Genomic DNA, 15,429 nt, shown 5'->3' with positions numbered 1-15,429 from the left:
AACTAACAAGTAAACAGTTAAGTTGAAGAATGCAGAATCTGATATGTAACGTCGTTAAAATCAAATCATTTGGGACGTGACCAAGATTTCGAAACAGGATTTGTGAATCCGGTTGGAAAAATCGGGTAATTGATAAATCCCTAAGTGGATTCAACTTAGTGAGATGAGAGTAGGAACAGCAGAAAGGACTGCTCACCATTTGTTTGCATGCTTGATAAGTCTTCAAGAATAATTTTTGAAAGGGATGCATCAGGGAAAAAATGTATCTAAGAGAATGATTTTTTTAATGACTGTAACTTTTAAACTTTTTCGCTACTTTTTAACATTCTACGAGACACAAGAAAATATAGCAAGGCAAGCTATCGACTTGAAATTTGACACGTTTGTAGAACTTGATTTCCTGATGAACCTATTCAAATTGAGGCTGTAGGGTACAGAAGTATTTTTAAAAACTCAAAAACCACATTTGTAGTGGTGCAAGGTAAACACTCTATTCCGAAAACCGTTTGCGCGAACTAAATTCTTGAACTAGTAAAACTTAAAAATTGAACAAATATTTCAGATTATTTTTGGATCCATTTTCTCGCAAACCATTTACAGGGCCTAAAACATTCTTCAACTAGACAACGCAGGAGATCAAGGCTCGAACTTTTTCTTCAAACATTATTTCGATTATGCACAAAGTGTGCCGGTCATGCACCACAATCTAAGTCTTTTGTCTTTGTCTTTTTTGGAAGTGCCGAAGGGTGCTATTTTGGTATTTACGCCTTTCGTCTATTACACCATATATTGGAAAAAAGATCCATTATTTTCAAAAGTTTAATATGATTTTGAGGTTAGACAAAACTTAGACAAAGTTAGGCAAGGTTATTTAAAACGAACGTTATACAGGTTGTATTTGCAATAGTATTCCAATCATTCTGCGAAAGTGACATGGTGGTCTGCATGAGCACAATACAAAAAAAAAATTGCTCTCTAAAGATAAGAAGCGGCGAATATTAAGGACTGCGTTTCGCGTAGTAATTTTGCCATAACTTTTTTTTGTTTATTAATCGATTATTTTGTAAGAAACGTTTTTGCGACAAAAATATAATTACAGCTACAAGTAAAAAAAACTGTTTTTACACCTTCATTGTTAAAACAAAAAATTGACAACTTTAATTCATTCTTAACATTGTCTTCATGTCGAGTCTGATAGAGTTCTCCAAAAGATATACCCTTTTTACAAGCTTTTATGGTTTTGATTTCGGACTGAGTTTAGACCGGCCTGTTGCAAAGCGGAAGAAACCGTTATTTTCAGCACGTCTACCACAATCCTGGGCCGTATTAAAGATGTTAGCCGACAAGAACTGTGGCATGTGAACTGTTTTATTTTAAGAGTAGGGAAATTTTCTTTGATTAAACTGTTCTATTAATTCATATTAGGGTGTTTTTATAAATAGTCCCTACTTGAGGTAGCTCGATTTTAAGTTGAATTTGCCAATTAGATAGGTTGATCACCAATATTAGAAATACATTGACACATGACTCTAGGAAAGCAATACAAAATCTTACGTAGAAATTGATTTATAATGGATGTTTTCCCAGTTTGCTATTATGAAACAGTATTTCCTTAGCTGTCATGTGACATTGACATTGACAAGAAAGAAAAACTCGGAAAGATCGCAGCGTCCCAAAAAGTCTAGTTGAGATATGCTGGAATCGAGAGACGGTTGATATATGATGCGTATCAGAAGAATATTGTTTTAACAATTAAAACTGTATATGAAGAGTTGTAGTGTTTTGAACATTGACTGTTGCCAAGAGACTTTGCGTGCGTTCGTATGAAAAATTGGTTTTTATTACAAAACCATCAATAATGATGATGGACTCAAGAAGATTTTCGGAGGACCAGACCATATATTTAGATGAGACCGACCTGGTTTGATAGACACGATACCGTCAAAAAAGATTGGATTAATGGTAACAGTAGGAAAAGTTCGCTGGGTGTACCAATTTCGCGGGGCAAACGAATTATCATACTTTGTTGCTTTCTGCAAAAGATGTCAAAGAAGTAAAGGTTTGACTATCACGAAAACATGACGTCAGACATTTTTGAAAAATAGTGTTCTGAAAATTTGCTTCCCAACATTCCACCAGTGATGTGGGTGAACAACGCCAGCTACCATTCTGCAGAAGCGGAAAGAGAAGTTATTCAAAATTTTTTGCTTGAAAATGATATATATTTTGAAAATTCCTACGCAAAGAAGCAGTTATAGGAGGTTCTTAAAACGGAAAGAATGTGTCAAATATGACATCGAAGAAGAAAATATTCTAACAATGTCTTATGGCTAAATTCATTCCCTCATCTATATTTAAAATAAGCATCTTAAAGTATGAAACTCTACACAAATTCGTCAGCTTTCAGCATTTGTATGCACGAAGTACCGAATTACAGTTCTGGAACGCCAGCGGTGTAGGCCTGCGATTAGACCTTCATAAAAATTTACCAAAGTTAAATGCCGGATTAGGTCGTAAAAACGGTCTATTGTTTGGAGAAACTCTACCAGGGGCCCAAATACTAATTCGTTTGGATTAAAATCTTACCTCGAAATCCTCGAAACGGCCGACGATTCGAAACTCCTCGACGACGAGTCGCGCCTGTCTTCGAACACCGTCGTCCGGTCGAGTATCAATCCCTGCTTCTCCAGGCGTTCGAAAAAACACTCCTGGCACTCGCGACTCGCGAAATCCACTTGCAACTTGGAATTTTTCAACACGAAACCGCGCATTTTGCTCACCGCGAGTTGCGCGTGCGACACGTGCTCATAAAATATGAGCGCTTGCCCGCGTTCCCGATCCAACACGCAACGATTTATCACACCGAACGGCTCGAACTGCATCCTCAGGTACTTTTCGTTAACGCTCTCGTTAATGCCATCGATCCACACGCAATTGTATGCCATCGATTTGCCGAAACCTAACTTAATTCGATTATTACCTAAATGTTCACCGTCCATTTTCCGAATGGCCTTCACCACACTCACTATGTCCGAGTATTGACAAAACGCATAAGAACTCACAGCCCCTTGTTTTTTTATATCGATTTCAATTATCTCCCCGAATTGATCGAAGTGTTTCCTGAGATCAGATGCTGTCACGTCCTTCTCCAGGTTGCCGATGAAGAGCGTCCGTGTGGCTTTTGGATGGTACTCGTCGATTTCCGCCTCGTACGGTCGCAGGTCGCCCTCTTCCACATCGCAGATGGTGTATGGTGCCACCTGAAAAATCACGTGAAAAACCAACTAACAACTCTGTGGTAACGCACCGTACCACGAAAAACTCAAAAACGCGACGAGAATATTTCATATCTCAGTGAAACCGAATGCAACCAACCAGAAAAATAACCGTCTTATGCGACAGGTAGACGTAAATTATAATAGAAACTGCGTTAAGTCGTCGCCAGGTAAAGTGTAAAGTCAAAGGGAACAAAACAGGTCGTTTTAATGCGATAGCGGGATGGGGAGTCAGTAGAGGATAATTTACATAAATATAATATAGAAATCACATCTCAAGCCATTTTCCAATTCAACATTTGGGAACGAAAGTATTACATAGAGTGTTTCGAAATTAATGTGCCAAATTTTATGGCGCGTTCCACAAATGGTCGTTTGTAATAGCAATATCCGAAACCGAGTTTTTACTCTCAAAAGGTCATTTTTCTCACAAAGAATAAGTAAAATCAGACGTAGTACAAGACGTGAAATCGAGGTTAAAAACAATTAAAAAAGACACACCATATCGCTTGTTAAAAAAAAACCTACTTGATATTTTATGGGGAATGTTTGACGAAATATTATTAACAAGACATTTTGTTAATGTATATTGAGTTAGGTTTCTAATTTACCTAAGCTTTTGAATACATAAAAACAACGACAATAAACAAATCCTAAGAAAAAAATAATTTTCAAACGGCGGGATATTTCATTTGACATTTTGCACAAGTAGCAAAATTCGTTTTTTGATGCAAAATATTTATTTAAAATATTACCAAATTTGTATGGAATATTTTTTAAGGAAAACATTTCGAAGAAATATTCTGGACCTTTTTCCGAACGGTTTTCGAGTAAAAAAAAGTGAGTCGTCGTTTTCTAAAACAAAGGAGAATCTTGTTTTCAAGAGTATTATGAAGTATTAATTTTACGGTTCAGTATCATTAAGGGACATTCTGAGCCGTTTTAGGAGATGTCTCATATTGTTTTCAAGTCCGTCACCTGTTTCTGGCGTAGTGGTTTGATTTAAAAAATCCAGTCAAGTCCCCAAGCCTACAGAACTTTCTTTGAATTACATATATTTTTTTCAGTAACACACTCATGAACGTTAAAACAAAGAAAAGGAAGTTTTAGTGAGAGGAAAAAATATGTTGGTACTTAGGAGCACAAAACTTCTTTTTCAGGCAGAGTCGAAACGCGTAAATTGTAGTTTTTAGGTTACGTTAAATCTTAACTGTTAACGTGGTGTAAAAGCTAGGCATTAAGAGAATACGAGAACACAAACTTAAGTAGAAGGCTACAAGTTGTTAATTTGCGAGAAGTTTTTTTTTTATCACAAAAGACACTCCAGTTCACAAATAATTTTTAAATGATTAATTATTAAAAGAGAAAGAAAGAAAGGTTATTCTTTTCGTAAAAAATAAGCCACACGCCCAATAATGATTTGGCATCTAACAATGTTGGTTAAGTGTTAACTTAACCAATACTGTCAACATGACGAACACTGGAAGCATGAATCTTGGTTTTGGTTAGTTTACTTCTTTAAATATTTATTCAGGTAGAGATAAAAGAATTAAGGATTTTTTAATATTTTCATAGGATATTTGAACAAACATTTCAAAAAACCAATCAAAAATTAAAGTCAAATTACACCAAGGCAAAACGAACTTGTGTATGTACTACCGATTACAGTTTTAGCAAACTGGTATTCCTTGCAACATTTCAACATGACGAAAACTGGAAGCGTAAATCTTGGTTTTGGGAAGTTTATTTCTTTAAATATTGATTTAGTTAAAGATAAAGAATTAAAGATTTTTTTTTTATTTCCATTAGATATGTGAAATATTAAAGTCAAATTACGCCGGGGCAAAACGAATTTGTGTATCTACTACAGATCGAATTTGTGTATCTACTACAGATTAAAGTTTTAGCAAATTGATATTCTTTGGAACATGTGAACATGACGAAAACTGGAAGCATGAATTATTCTTTGCAAATAGCTTTAAAATGCAAACCTTCCATATATGGCCCTTACCTCGATCTTACACCCAAAAAACAGTTTGTCGTAACTAACTTCCAGCGCCTTATCCGCGTCTTCGGGTTTTTTGAAGCAGACGATGGCGTAGCGGTCGGCCGCCTGACCGACCACCTTGACCCACGTCACCTTGCCGTGCTTTTTGTACTCGTGAAACAGTCCATCTTTCAATGACGTATCGCTGGAACGCAATGGCAAGTTCTTGACGCAGATCGCCACCGGTCTACGGTCATCTTGGCCGCTCTGGTTGGTCGAGGAACCGTGCTGGTGATGTCGTCGCGAGCGCGGCGACGACGTGGTGCTGGTGTCGCGAGACGTCGAAGACGTCGACGAACTACTGCTACTCCGCGAACGTGACCTGGTGAAGAAATACCACATAGAAGAACGATACGTTGCGCTTGTCAACTCAGTAGTGTATGAATATTCCACCACAGGTTTCAGTTTTTGACTACAACGGGTGCTTTTAATATGTTAATATATTTTAATTATTAAGAGGCGAGAGGAGCAACTAAAACATAAAAGAAAAGAAAAATAAAATAATTTTTGGCTAAAGAGGAGAAAAGGCGAAACAGAAGTGTGTCGCCCACGAAGGCATCATCAGACAGACATTCATCAAAACACACAAAAATCCAACGTGTTATTAATAATATTTGAGACCTCGACCTTGGATTTATGTTATCTTATTTCCAGGTGTAGATTTGAAAGAATAACAAGGGGATATCCTGTATAGTCAGCCATTGTCAATGGTCTATCATACCGCTATCAAATCAATAGAAATTTGAATTAGTTGTTTGATTTTAATGCAGAATTGTTGTTATAATTTTAGAACGCAACACATTTTTAATTTTGTTAGGTTTAGTTTCTTCACCACCTAGCTTTGCCTAACCATATACCGTTTTTACAACCTTTTATGGTTTTGACTTCGGAATGAGTTTAAGACCCGCCTGTTGTAAAGCGGAAGGGACCATTCTTTTATATTTTTATATTTATATTTATAATAAACATTTGAAATCCTTCAGGTTGAAGTACGGTTCTTGAACGTCATTGCGGAATTGCGAATCTATTTATTAATAGTAACAAAACATAAAAATTTACCAAAGTTAAATACCGAATTGTGCCGTAAAAACGGTATGTCGTTTGGCAAACTATACAGTACACAGTGTTCAATAACGTAATCGGATAAGAAGAGTTGCACAATAAATGTGGTTGCAAGTCAAAACAGGCTAAATTTTTAATGGACAAAAAGTGTAAACTGTTGAACGAATTCTCGTATATACCCTTCGAAAACTGACTAAGTTTTAAAATGTAGAAACGACGTAAAATTGCAATGTTCTGGTAGAAAACTTACCTCGACGGAGATCTACTGCTGGTGCTTCCGGAGGGTGATGGCGACCGAGTACCCGACCTGGATTTGGCCTTCTTCCTGACATTTTGATCCGAGTTTCGCCTTTCATTCGTCTCAGACGCTGTCGAATTGTACCCTGTTTCCGACTGATTTCCCGCATTACTGTTGTTAAACCTGTAAACAAAAGATGCAACGTTATTTGAGGAGTCAAATTAACATCAGAAACAAGCATTGGCGCAACAACATTCACCAAGTCACAGTGTCAAGGTCATATTTTGAGAAATTATAAATATATTTACGAATTATGGAACTGCGTAATCCGTATCGTTTGTAAACAATGGCCCAACTTAGCGCTAAAATTTTGAATAACAATGCTGGATAATCGCGGCCTAATATGTTCATTCAACATGTACGCCTATCTATTTTCTATTTTTAAATTTCAACAGACGTTTCCAAAAGAATAATACCTGTAAAACCTCAAAGTTTTAACACAGTTTTTATTCGTTTCTTTTAAACAGAAAAGCGTTATTTCGAACATAAAAATACCCAATACAGAATATCATCTCTATTGAACAACTAAACTAAACTAGTTAGAAATGCCGAAAGTTTTTCAATTCGGACATATCTTCCCAGAGAGACAAAATTATACAGTAATTTACTTTTTACAGAACTTCTTAAATCCTCCTGCGTGGGGTTTAGTCAAGCTCTGAAGAAGCCAACAGGATAACTGGCGAAACGTCAGCAAGTTCGACCCAGCAAAAACCGACACAGGAGGAATCCAGAAATTTTGTAAAAAGTATTACAGTAGGCTGTGGGAGTTATGGCCGAACTTCGAATACCAATAACCTAATATTCAAGGTGTTCCGTAACTGGTAATAGTTATTCACACTCTACACTCATGACTACAGTTTTTACAATTTTAATTAATTAAGTTTTAATTATTATTGGTACTAAAATTTACAATTTTAATACCAATAATACAGTCGTTGATGAGGGTTTTAGTTAATTTTTTAACTAATGTACTCTGAACTAAATCACTCGATACTTATACAAAACACAATAACTGTACGCTGCTGGAATAAACCATTAAGCATTTCTCATTAAAATTCATTATTTCAACAATTAATTGAATAATATAATAAACACAATTCTGCTTTAGATATAGTTTCATTGACTTACTCCATTATGTTCACATTTACTATAATTTTAGAAAATGTTTGCCTACAAAAGAAATAGTTAAATCGTTGATTGTAGAAACGTAGCGAATAATATGTCTGTATTTGGAATACTTAAAATCGCGGTAATGATTATTATCGAACTCCGTAATATGCGCAATCTATGATAACTATCCATATTTTTACCTCATTAATTACTATTAAACCAAAAAATCATAACCATGAACCAGATAGACAGATTAGCCAGGTTTTGCAATTCAGCAAAATTAAAATATATTACGATAATTTAATAACATTTATAATAACGCAGACTAAAGGACAGATTTTATTCAACTATACGGCAAAGATTTTAATATTTAATTCATTATTTATTTAACTATTAATCTAAATCAGAAACCCCGCATATTTTGGCTCTAAGAAAACTGCTAAAAATTAAGGTGAATGGTTGAAGTAGACCGGTGGGAAAATTAAATAATTTTCAAATTAAATAATAGGCACATTAAATTATAGACAGTGTTCGTAGAGACAATCTTCAGAGTGAAGTAAGTAATCAAGAACAATCGACTATTTGGAAACCAGAATGAACGAAATTCTACAAGAGAGTACATCGTGGTCATACACTAGGGCTTTAAGAAGAACCAGTGAACCGCAATTTAAATTTAATATCTTTAGAAACCAGTTCAGCACCGCAACCAAACATGAGCTCGTTAATCTGCTTGTCGAAGAATTATAGCTTATGAGCTATAGCCATACTCCTACTTGGTTCGTATTGAAGAAAAATTAACCAGGACCAACCTACTGATATTCTCCCAGACACATAGACACCCTAAAAGTTCCTGGAGATATTATTGAACAATTCGACCCAAAGCCTGGACACCACGAGAGAACGTCGGGCAAACCGAAACTTAAACCTTGAGCTCCGGACCAAAATACTTCGCTGCTACATGTGCTCAGTTCTATTGTACAGATGTAGCCACAGAAAAGATAATGGACGCGTCTGAAATATAAATGCGTAAACATAAAGAAGTCCTCATGACAAAGAGAGAAAACTCCGATACCAGGACATATGATGAGAGGTAAATGATATGAGATAATGAGAGCTCGGAGATAAACAGTGACTCGGATATTTTAATGTTGGAGTATTGACAGGCTCAAATGATCTATTTTGCTTCAGTTTTAGTTAATTTTAGATGATTTTTTACATAGTGTGGCCTGGTTTTATAGTCCGAATAGTATGACTACGGACTTATTGGCATTAAGTTTTAAGTAATAAACTGAAGATAATCAAATATGGAGTTTAGGTACTCGTTAATCTAGCATCGAATACTTCATTTGTCTGAAAAGTTCGAGCCCTGGCATACGTCTTGTCTCACAGAAAGATTGCCGCAATTATTATTTATCCCAACTAACTTGAAAACGCTTATAGGATCAAAAATGAGGAGTCCATTTTAGAACCAAAACAAATTGCTCACAGAATATCGTAGGTGAACGAACCCCGAGATTCAACTTAACAACCTTTCCGGGCGACGAAAACAAAAACAGGTCCGCCAAGGAAGGCGGGGTTTATTTGTCGTACCACGAAACTGTTTGCTTTAGTCAACAAGGAATTTTATTGCAAAAGTTATTGCCAGGCAAAATAAAAGGAACGACGCAAAGAGAATTAAATTGTTTGCGAAACGCGGGGGGATATTGCAGTTTAAGCGTCGTAATAGAATCGTGGTCGACGGTAATTTTATGGAAAACACGCCGCCGTATAAATAACAGTAAAGTTTGATGGGCGTACGCCGCGATGCATTTGGCTTAACGTCAAACGCAAAGTTCAGGTATTGACATTTCGCTATCGAAATGTCGGACCATTGACTTTATTCCTCTCGCGAGGTTGCACGGAATAAAAAATCCGATTGTTTTGAACGTTTAAATCGCTTTGTTGTTCCTCGTTTGGAACTGTTGTTATGCTGATTACGGAAATGACGCGCCTAGCCCACCCAATTAAACTTGTAGATGGAAATTACTTAGCAGAAAAACATCTAATTTGTGGATGGTGTCTCACTCGAAATATAAGTTTTATAACTATTTTTAAATACTGTCGAAAAAATTCCTATCGAACTGACGAACTGTCAGCGGCCATGTTATTCGTTAAACGCCGCAAGGTCTTATTGTTTTGAAGCGGGATTTGAAATTACAGGTTTTTTTATGTTCAATTCAAAAGGCCCTCATTCAGAAAGGATTAAAAAAAATCTAATATATCTAAAGAAGTAAATATAACAGCAGTTTTATTTTTGAGATCCGATTAATGCGAAAAATTATTTTCTGAAAATGCTACTTATTAATTTAATAAATTCTGGGAAAAAAATATCTAAAATTTTCACATATTGATGAAAACAAGTTTTCATTTCGTACTTAAATAAAAAAACGTTATTTGTCTTGTCATCAAAACAACCGTGTCATTCTGGTTATGAGTTTACATGAAAACAGTCTTTTGAAACTTAAAATATTGCAAATAAGGAAATTTCGCATTTCGAGTGATATTTTTTAAAAAATCACTTAACTCGTTAAATGGAGTACAACGCACTATTAAATCTCTTTCTAAAGTCTAGGAATGCAGTATCAATGCAACGCGGATATAGTTTAATATGCAAAGCAAATGTAGGAAAATTTTTAGAATATTCTATTTCTCTGCCTGTGAGAGAATAAATGAGTTACATAGCCTCATTAACAACATAACAAATAAATTAAGTGAAATTCTTATTTTTTCTCAAAAAAATCAGAATGCACCCTAATGGAATAATTAATGTTTCATATCGTTCATTGCTTGTTCAGAATATCTCGAATCTCGTTATGTAGAAATATGAAACCCAAAAACTGGTTCGCAGCGCGTCACATGTACGGTGATTGCAATCAAGCACCATCTTGCGTGTCTTTCTCGAACGTGATTGAATCGCCCAAAATTATTATATACAGAAATCACAAAAATGTATTTATAAAAATAACATCCAACTGGCAAAATAATTGATTTTTATTGCAAGGATATTAAATCAGGAAATGTCAGAGAAACTGATGCTGAGCAGAGAGATAACGAAATTTTTATTATAAGTGGTTTGGTCCGTTAGTCTTGCGATGTTGACCAAAAATGCGAGGAAATAAAGTTCGCCCAATGATATACTTTTACAACCTTTTATGGTTTTGACTTCGGAATGAGTTTAAGACCCGCCTGTTGTAAAGCGGAAGGGACTATTCCTTTCGGCACGTGCAGCACAAGAGAGGGCCGTATTTAAGATGTTAGCCGACGTGCGGACTGTTGTATTTTAAGAGAAGGGAAATTTTCTTTGATTAAACTGTTACATTAATTCATATTAGTGTGCTTTTTATAACAGTCCCTAATTGAAGCAACTCGATTTCAAGTTGAATTTGCCCATTAGATAGGTTGACCTCCTATAATAAAAAGACATTAGGAAGCTTAGACTGATTTCCAATTTAAGGGTTTAACATAATGACTCTAAAATATTTTCCTAGAAAAGCATTACAAAATCTTATGTACTGATTTATAATGGATGTTTTGGTTAGTTTGCTATTGGTTGATTACTGGGATTTGGTGAAATCGGAGTATGGTGTCAGTTTTAGAAAAAGTATTTGGTAAACAAGCCGTCGAAGCTTTGGAATTATTTATATTCCGTCTTGTGTTAACTTGTTAGTAATTACCAACTCACATGTAACATTATTCAATTTTGTTAGTCACTTGGGATGTTCCGCGGCGAAGAAGTTGAGATTGCGGTCGATGACGTAATAATCGTTGATGATGAACATCCGTGAAATTCAAATGGATCAAATACTCGGACTCACTTGCCGGTTATTGCCAAAATTATAATTTGAAATGGGTTTCTGTTTCACAAATCGACATATGGGGGTATGCTACAGTACGTGACATAGTTGCAAATGGTGTCCAAGAAAGAAAAGCTCGGAAAGATAGCGGGGTCCCAAAAAGTCTACTTGAGATATGCCGGAATACTGAGACGGAAGATGAATATTGTTTTAACAATTAAAACTTTATATGAAGAGTTGCATAGTGTTTTGAACATTGACTGTTACCAAGAGACTTTGCGTGTGTTCGTACGAAGAATTGGTTTTTATTACAAAACCATCAAATAAGAGACAAATTTTCATGGAGTCAAGAATTTCGGAATGGAGGACAAGACATTTGGAAGGAATCGAAGAAATTCGTGTTAAAAACGTCCCCACCATATATTTAGATAGGACCGACCTGCTTTGATAGACACGATACCGTCAAAAAAGGATGGACTGATGGTAACAGTGGGAAATGTTCGTTGGATGTGCCAGTTTCGCGGGGAAACGAATTAGCATACTACATGCGGGCTCTGAAGCTGGTTGGGTAGATAACGCTTTGTTGCTTTCTGCGAAAGATGTCAAAGGAGAAAAGGTTGACCAGGAAAACATGACAGCAGACATCTTTGAAAAATGGTTTCCTGAAAAATTGCTTCCCAATATTCCACCGAACAGTGTTGTAATGGACAACGCCAACTACCATTCTGCACAAGCGAAAAAAATACCGAATTCATCATCGACTAAAAAAGTCATTCAAAAATTTTTGCTTGAAAATGATATGTATTTTGAAAATTCCTACGCAAAGAAGCAGTTATTGGAAGTCCTTAAGACGGGAACGTTTGATAAGGAGCATAATATGGACAAGTTGTCCAAAGTTGTCCGTCTTCCACCATATCACTGCAATTTTAATCCGATAGAACTGAGATGGGGACAGCTGAAACCCAGTTTAAGAAGAAACAACACCTCGCAGAAACTTAGTTCTGGGGCAATACAATTAATGGGAAGTGAAGTAGAAAAAACATCTGCTTCTAGTTGGAAAAATTGTATGCGCGAAGTACCGAAGCACGGTTCTGGAACGTCGTTGTGGAATTGCGAGGATTACAAAGAGAGGCCCAAAGTGGTTAGACCTTCATAAAAATTTTCAGGATAATGTCGTAAAAATGGTATGTTGTTCGGCGAACTTTACAAGAATGATTTTTTTAATATTACCTAGACGACTCGTACCCCGACCATCCGACGCCGGTAGAGGGCGTCCTGTGACCTTGGGCGCTGAAAGGGCCGTTCGTACTTCGGTAAGAGCGGTCCCTTGTTCGTCCGCGACAAGAACCGCCCACCGTAGTCGTTCCACCACCCGTATCTTGGTACGACGTGGACGTCGTCGTCGTCGTCGCGGTACGACGGTTCGCGGTTTCCGGCGCGCCCCCTTCGGGTGGGGGCGGCGGGCGGACGTTCGACGTGGTGGTGTTGCCGCCGCCGCCGCCTCCGCTTTGCGATGCGGTAGACGACGACCGCTCGTAAAAACGGGACGATGTCGTACCGGATCCGGCATCCGGGAATGGAACGTGTTCGTCGGAGGACCTGCGGGCAAAAAATGGGGTTTTACGTTTACACATTACTTATAACTTGTAAGGTTATGTAATCATAATAATAAAATAAACTTTACATTAGATTACATTTTCTTGATGCATCTAAAACCCTTGCAAAAGTCATTGCTAGCACCCAGTAATTATCAATATATGGACAATATTGTAACTCCACTGGCTTGAAATAAACATCATCAACAACATCAGCAGAATCACCACGTGCCTTGTATCGTTTGGACTCGTCTAGTTCATTTCCCAGGCGTTAACACAGAGTAATTATCAATATATAAACTCCACTGGGTTAAAATAAACATCAAGCCCAAGTAGTGGCTTCAGATAAATAACTTCAACAGAGTCACCACGTGCCTTAAGCCGTATGGACTCATTTAGGTTTATTTTCCAAGTATTAGCACCGAGTAATTATCAATTTATGAACAATATCGTAACGCCACTATGTTAAAATAAACTTAAAATTAGCATCAGGTCCAAGTGGTGGTCCATTGCGTAAGCCTTAGGGCTACAGAACAGTTTCGTTCGTTTCCCAAAACCTGATTGAACTAATTTATTAATAGAAACCGTTTAGCAAATTTAAAAATAACTTGTTTCCCTAGTTGTGTTTCTCTTGTAAATTACATCTCATGCTGTAGCCTTTGGTCTTCATCTCTTGTTTAAATGTGAGTTAAAAAATGAGTTCCAAATATTTTTGTGGTCCTGTCTAAATATATCGATAACGCAGCGCTTTATATTCACATGGTATATATTATAATTTTGCTTTTTATAGAAAGCTTACAACGTAAATGAAAATACAATAATAATCAACAGCTCCGGTGAGTATCGGGTAAAGTTCACGACCCTCGGAATTTCACAAACATATAACTTATGGAAATAAACACCTTCCTAATAGCAAATAGCAAAAACTTCAGAATATTCAAAAGTTTTGTCCAAATTCGCGAAATTTTAGGTAAACCTAAAAAGCATGGCACAGGGCAGCTACGTAAACTGGTAAGAAAACAAATATGTACAGCCATTTCATTTTACAATTATCCAAACGGTAATAACTTTTGAAATTAGTCACTAACAAAAGTCAAACACCTGGCGTGGATACCGCAATTCAAGAGGAAATCGTAGATCGTAGAGTACACCTTAGAGCACAATAGAGCAGTACGCATGTTTTTTTTACTGAAGTGAATCAATAATAATGCTGCGAATTGTAGAGAATCCAAAAATACTAAATAGACGAAAAATGCAACCTAAGTATTCCCACAAATCATGTTATTCTTAGTCTGGTCAACATAAAAATTCAGAGATGGAAATCTATTATCTTGTCAAAAAATGCAAGTTATCTTCTATGATTATGCAAGATAATTGCATCATTCTTAAAACCATTTGTTCTGATACTCTTGCGATTTTTTGACGAATAACATCTTTCAGTTGCGTAATGGCGGGGCGTTTAATAGCGTACACTTTACACTTAAGGGCCCCACTAAAAAGTCGCATGCAGATAAGTCTGGAGACAGCGGTGTCCAAAAAATATCACCCGAACGAGAAATCGTATGTTCAGAAACACATTCCATTCATGCTCTCGCTACGACAGCTACGTTAAGGATTTCTGTGTAATGAAGCATGGAGAAACTGAAAGTTATGAATGATGCACACAGATGTAATTAAAACAAAATTTCCTTGAAAATAAATCTTATGGTTATTTGAAACACGCGCGTTTCTTCCGCGCGATCTTGTATAAATATTGCAACTGGCTGAATTATACGTCATATTTGGGATTGTAATATAAGTATAAGATTCAAACATTTTCATAGCAGAGATTAAAGCAGTTTCCGTTGTATTATATATACATAATGATTAAGTCAACGACTTGTTTTTATCTCATCTCTTGCGTGTCTCGCTTGGGCTGGTTCTCCTCCTTCTCGGGGTATATTATTATTAACTAATTTATTTTTGCGAGTGGGACAGAACGCATTTATCATTACCCGTAGCGTATGTTTTAACCTATACATAATATACGAGTCGTTAAGAGAAGCCATGCAACCGAGTTGTTAAATATTACTTAAACATAATTACCGGTACTTCAATTAGAGCGAACGATTCATTCGACAAAGTAAAGCTGAGCGTTAAAATCAAGAGAAAATCAGAAATTAAGTAAATCTACAAAGGACTTATTAAACAATTGATTGTTTATGGGTCT

The 15,429-nt window shown here is 36.4% G+C and overlaps 1 protein-coding gene across 4 annotated transcripts in view; it reads right to left on the bottom strand.

Annotated features, from left to right (window-relative positions):
• Nucleotides 1-15,429, bottom strand: part of LOC132699381 (protein split ends) — a 136,430-nt gene that overhangs the window by 18,418 nt on the left and 102,583 nt on the right. For all 4 annotated transcript variants that reach the window (XM_060666046.1, XM_060666049.1, XM_060666047.1 and 1 more), the window contains exons 3-6: nucleotides 12,856-13,224; nucleotides 6,635-6,805; nucleotides 5,287-5,644; nucleotides 2,587-3,260 (exon numbers count right to left, since the gene is read on the bottom strand). In XM_060666046.1, coding sequence (XP_060522029.1) covers nucleotides 2,587-3,260; nucleotides 5,287-5,644; nucleotides 6,635-6,805; nucleotides 12,856-13,224 — 1,572 coding nt within the window. The remainder of the gene's footprint in view (nucleotides 1-2,586; nucleotides 3,261-5,286; nucleotides 5,645-6,634; nucleotides 6,806-12,855; nucleotides 13,225-15,429) is intronic.

This window comes from Cylas formicarius, unplaced genomic scaffold (assembly GCF_029955315.1).
Source record: "Cylas formicarius isolate icCylForm1 unplaced genomic scaffold, icCylForm1.1 PGA_scaffold_3__17_contigs__length_32017465, whole genome shotgun sequence".
NCBI lineage: Eukaryota > Metazoa > Arthropoda > Insecta > Coleoptera > Brentidae > Cylas > Cylas formicarius.
This window is presented reverse-complemented; position numbering and strand designations above follow the sequence as displayed.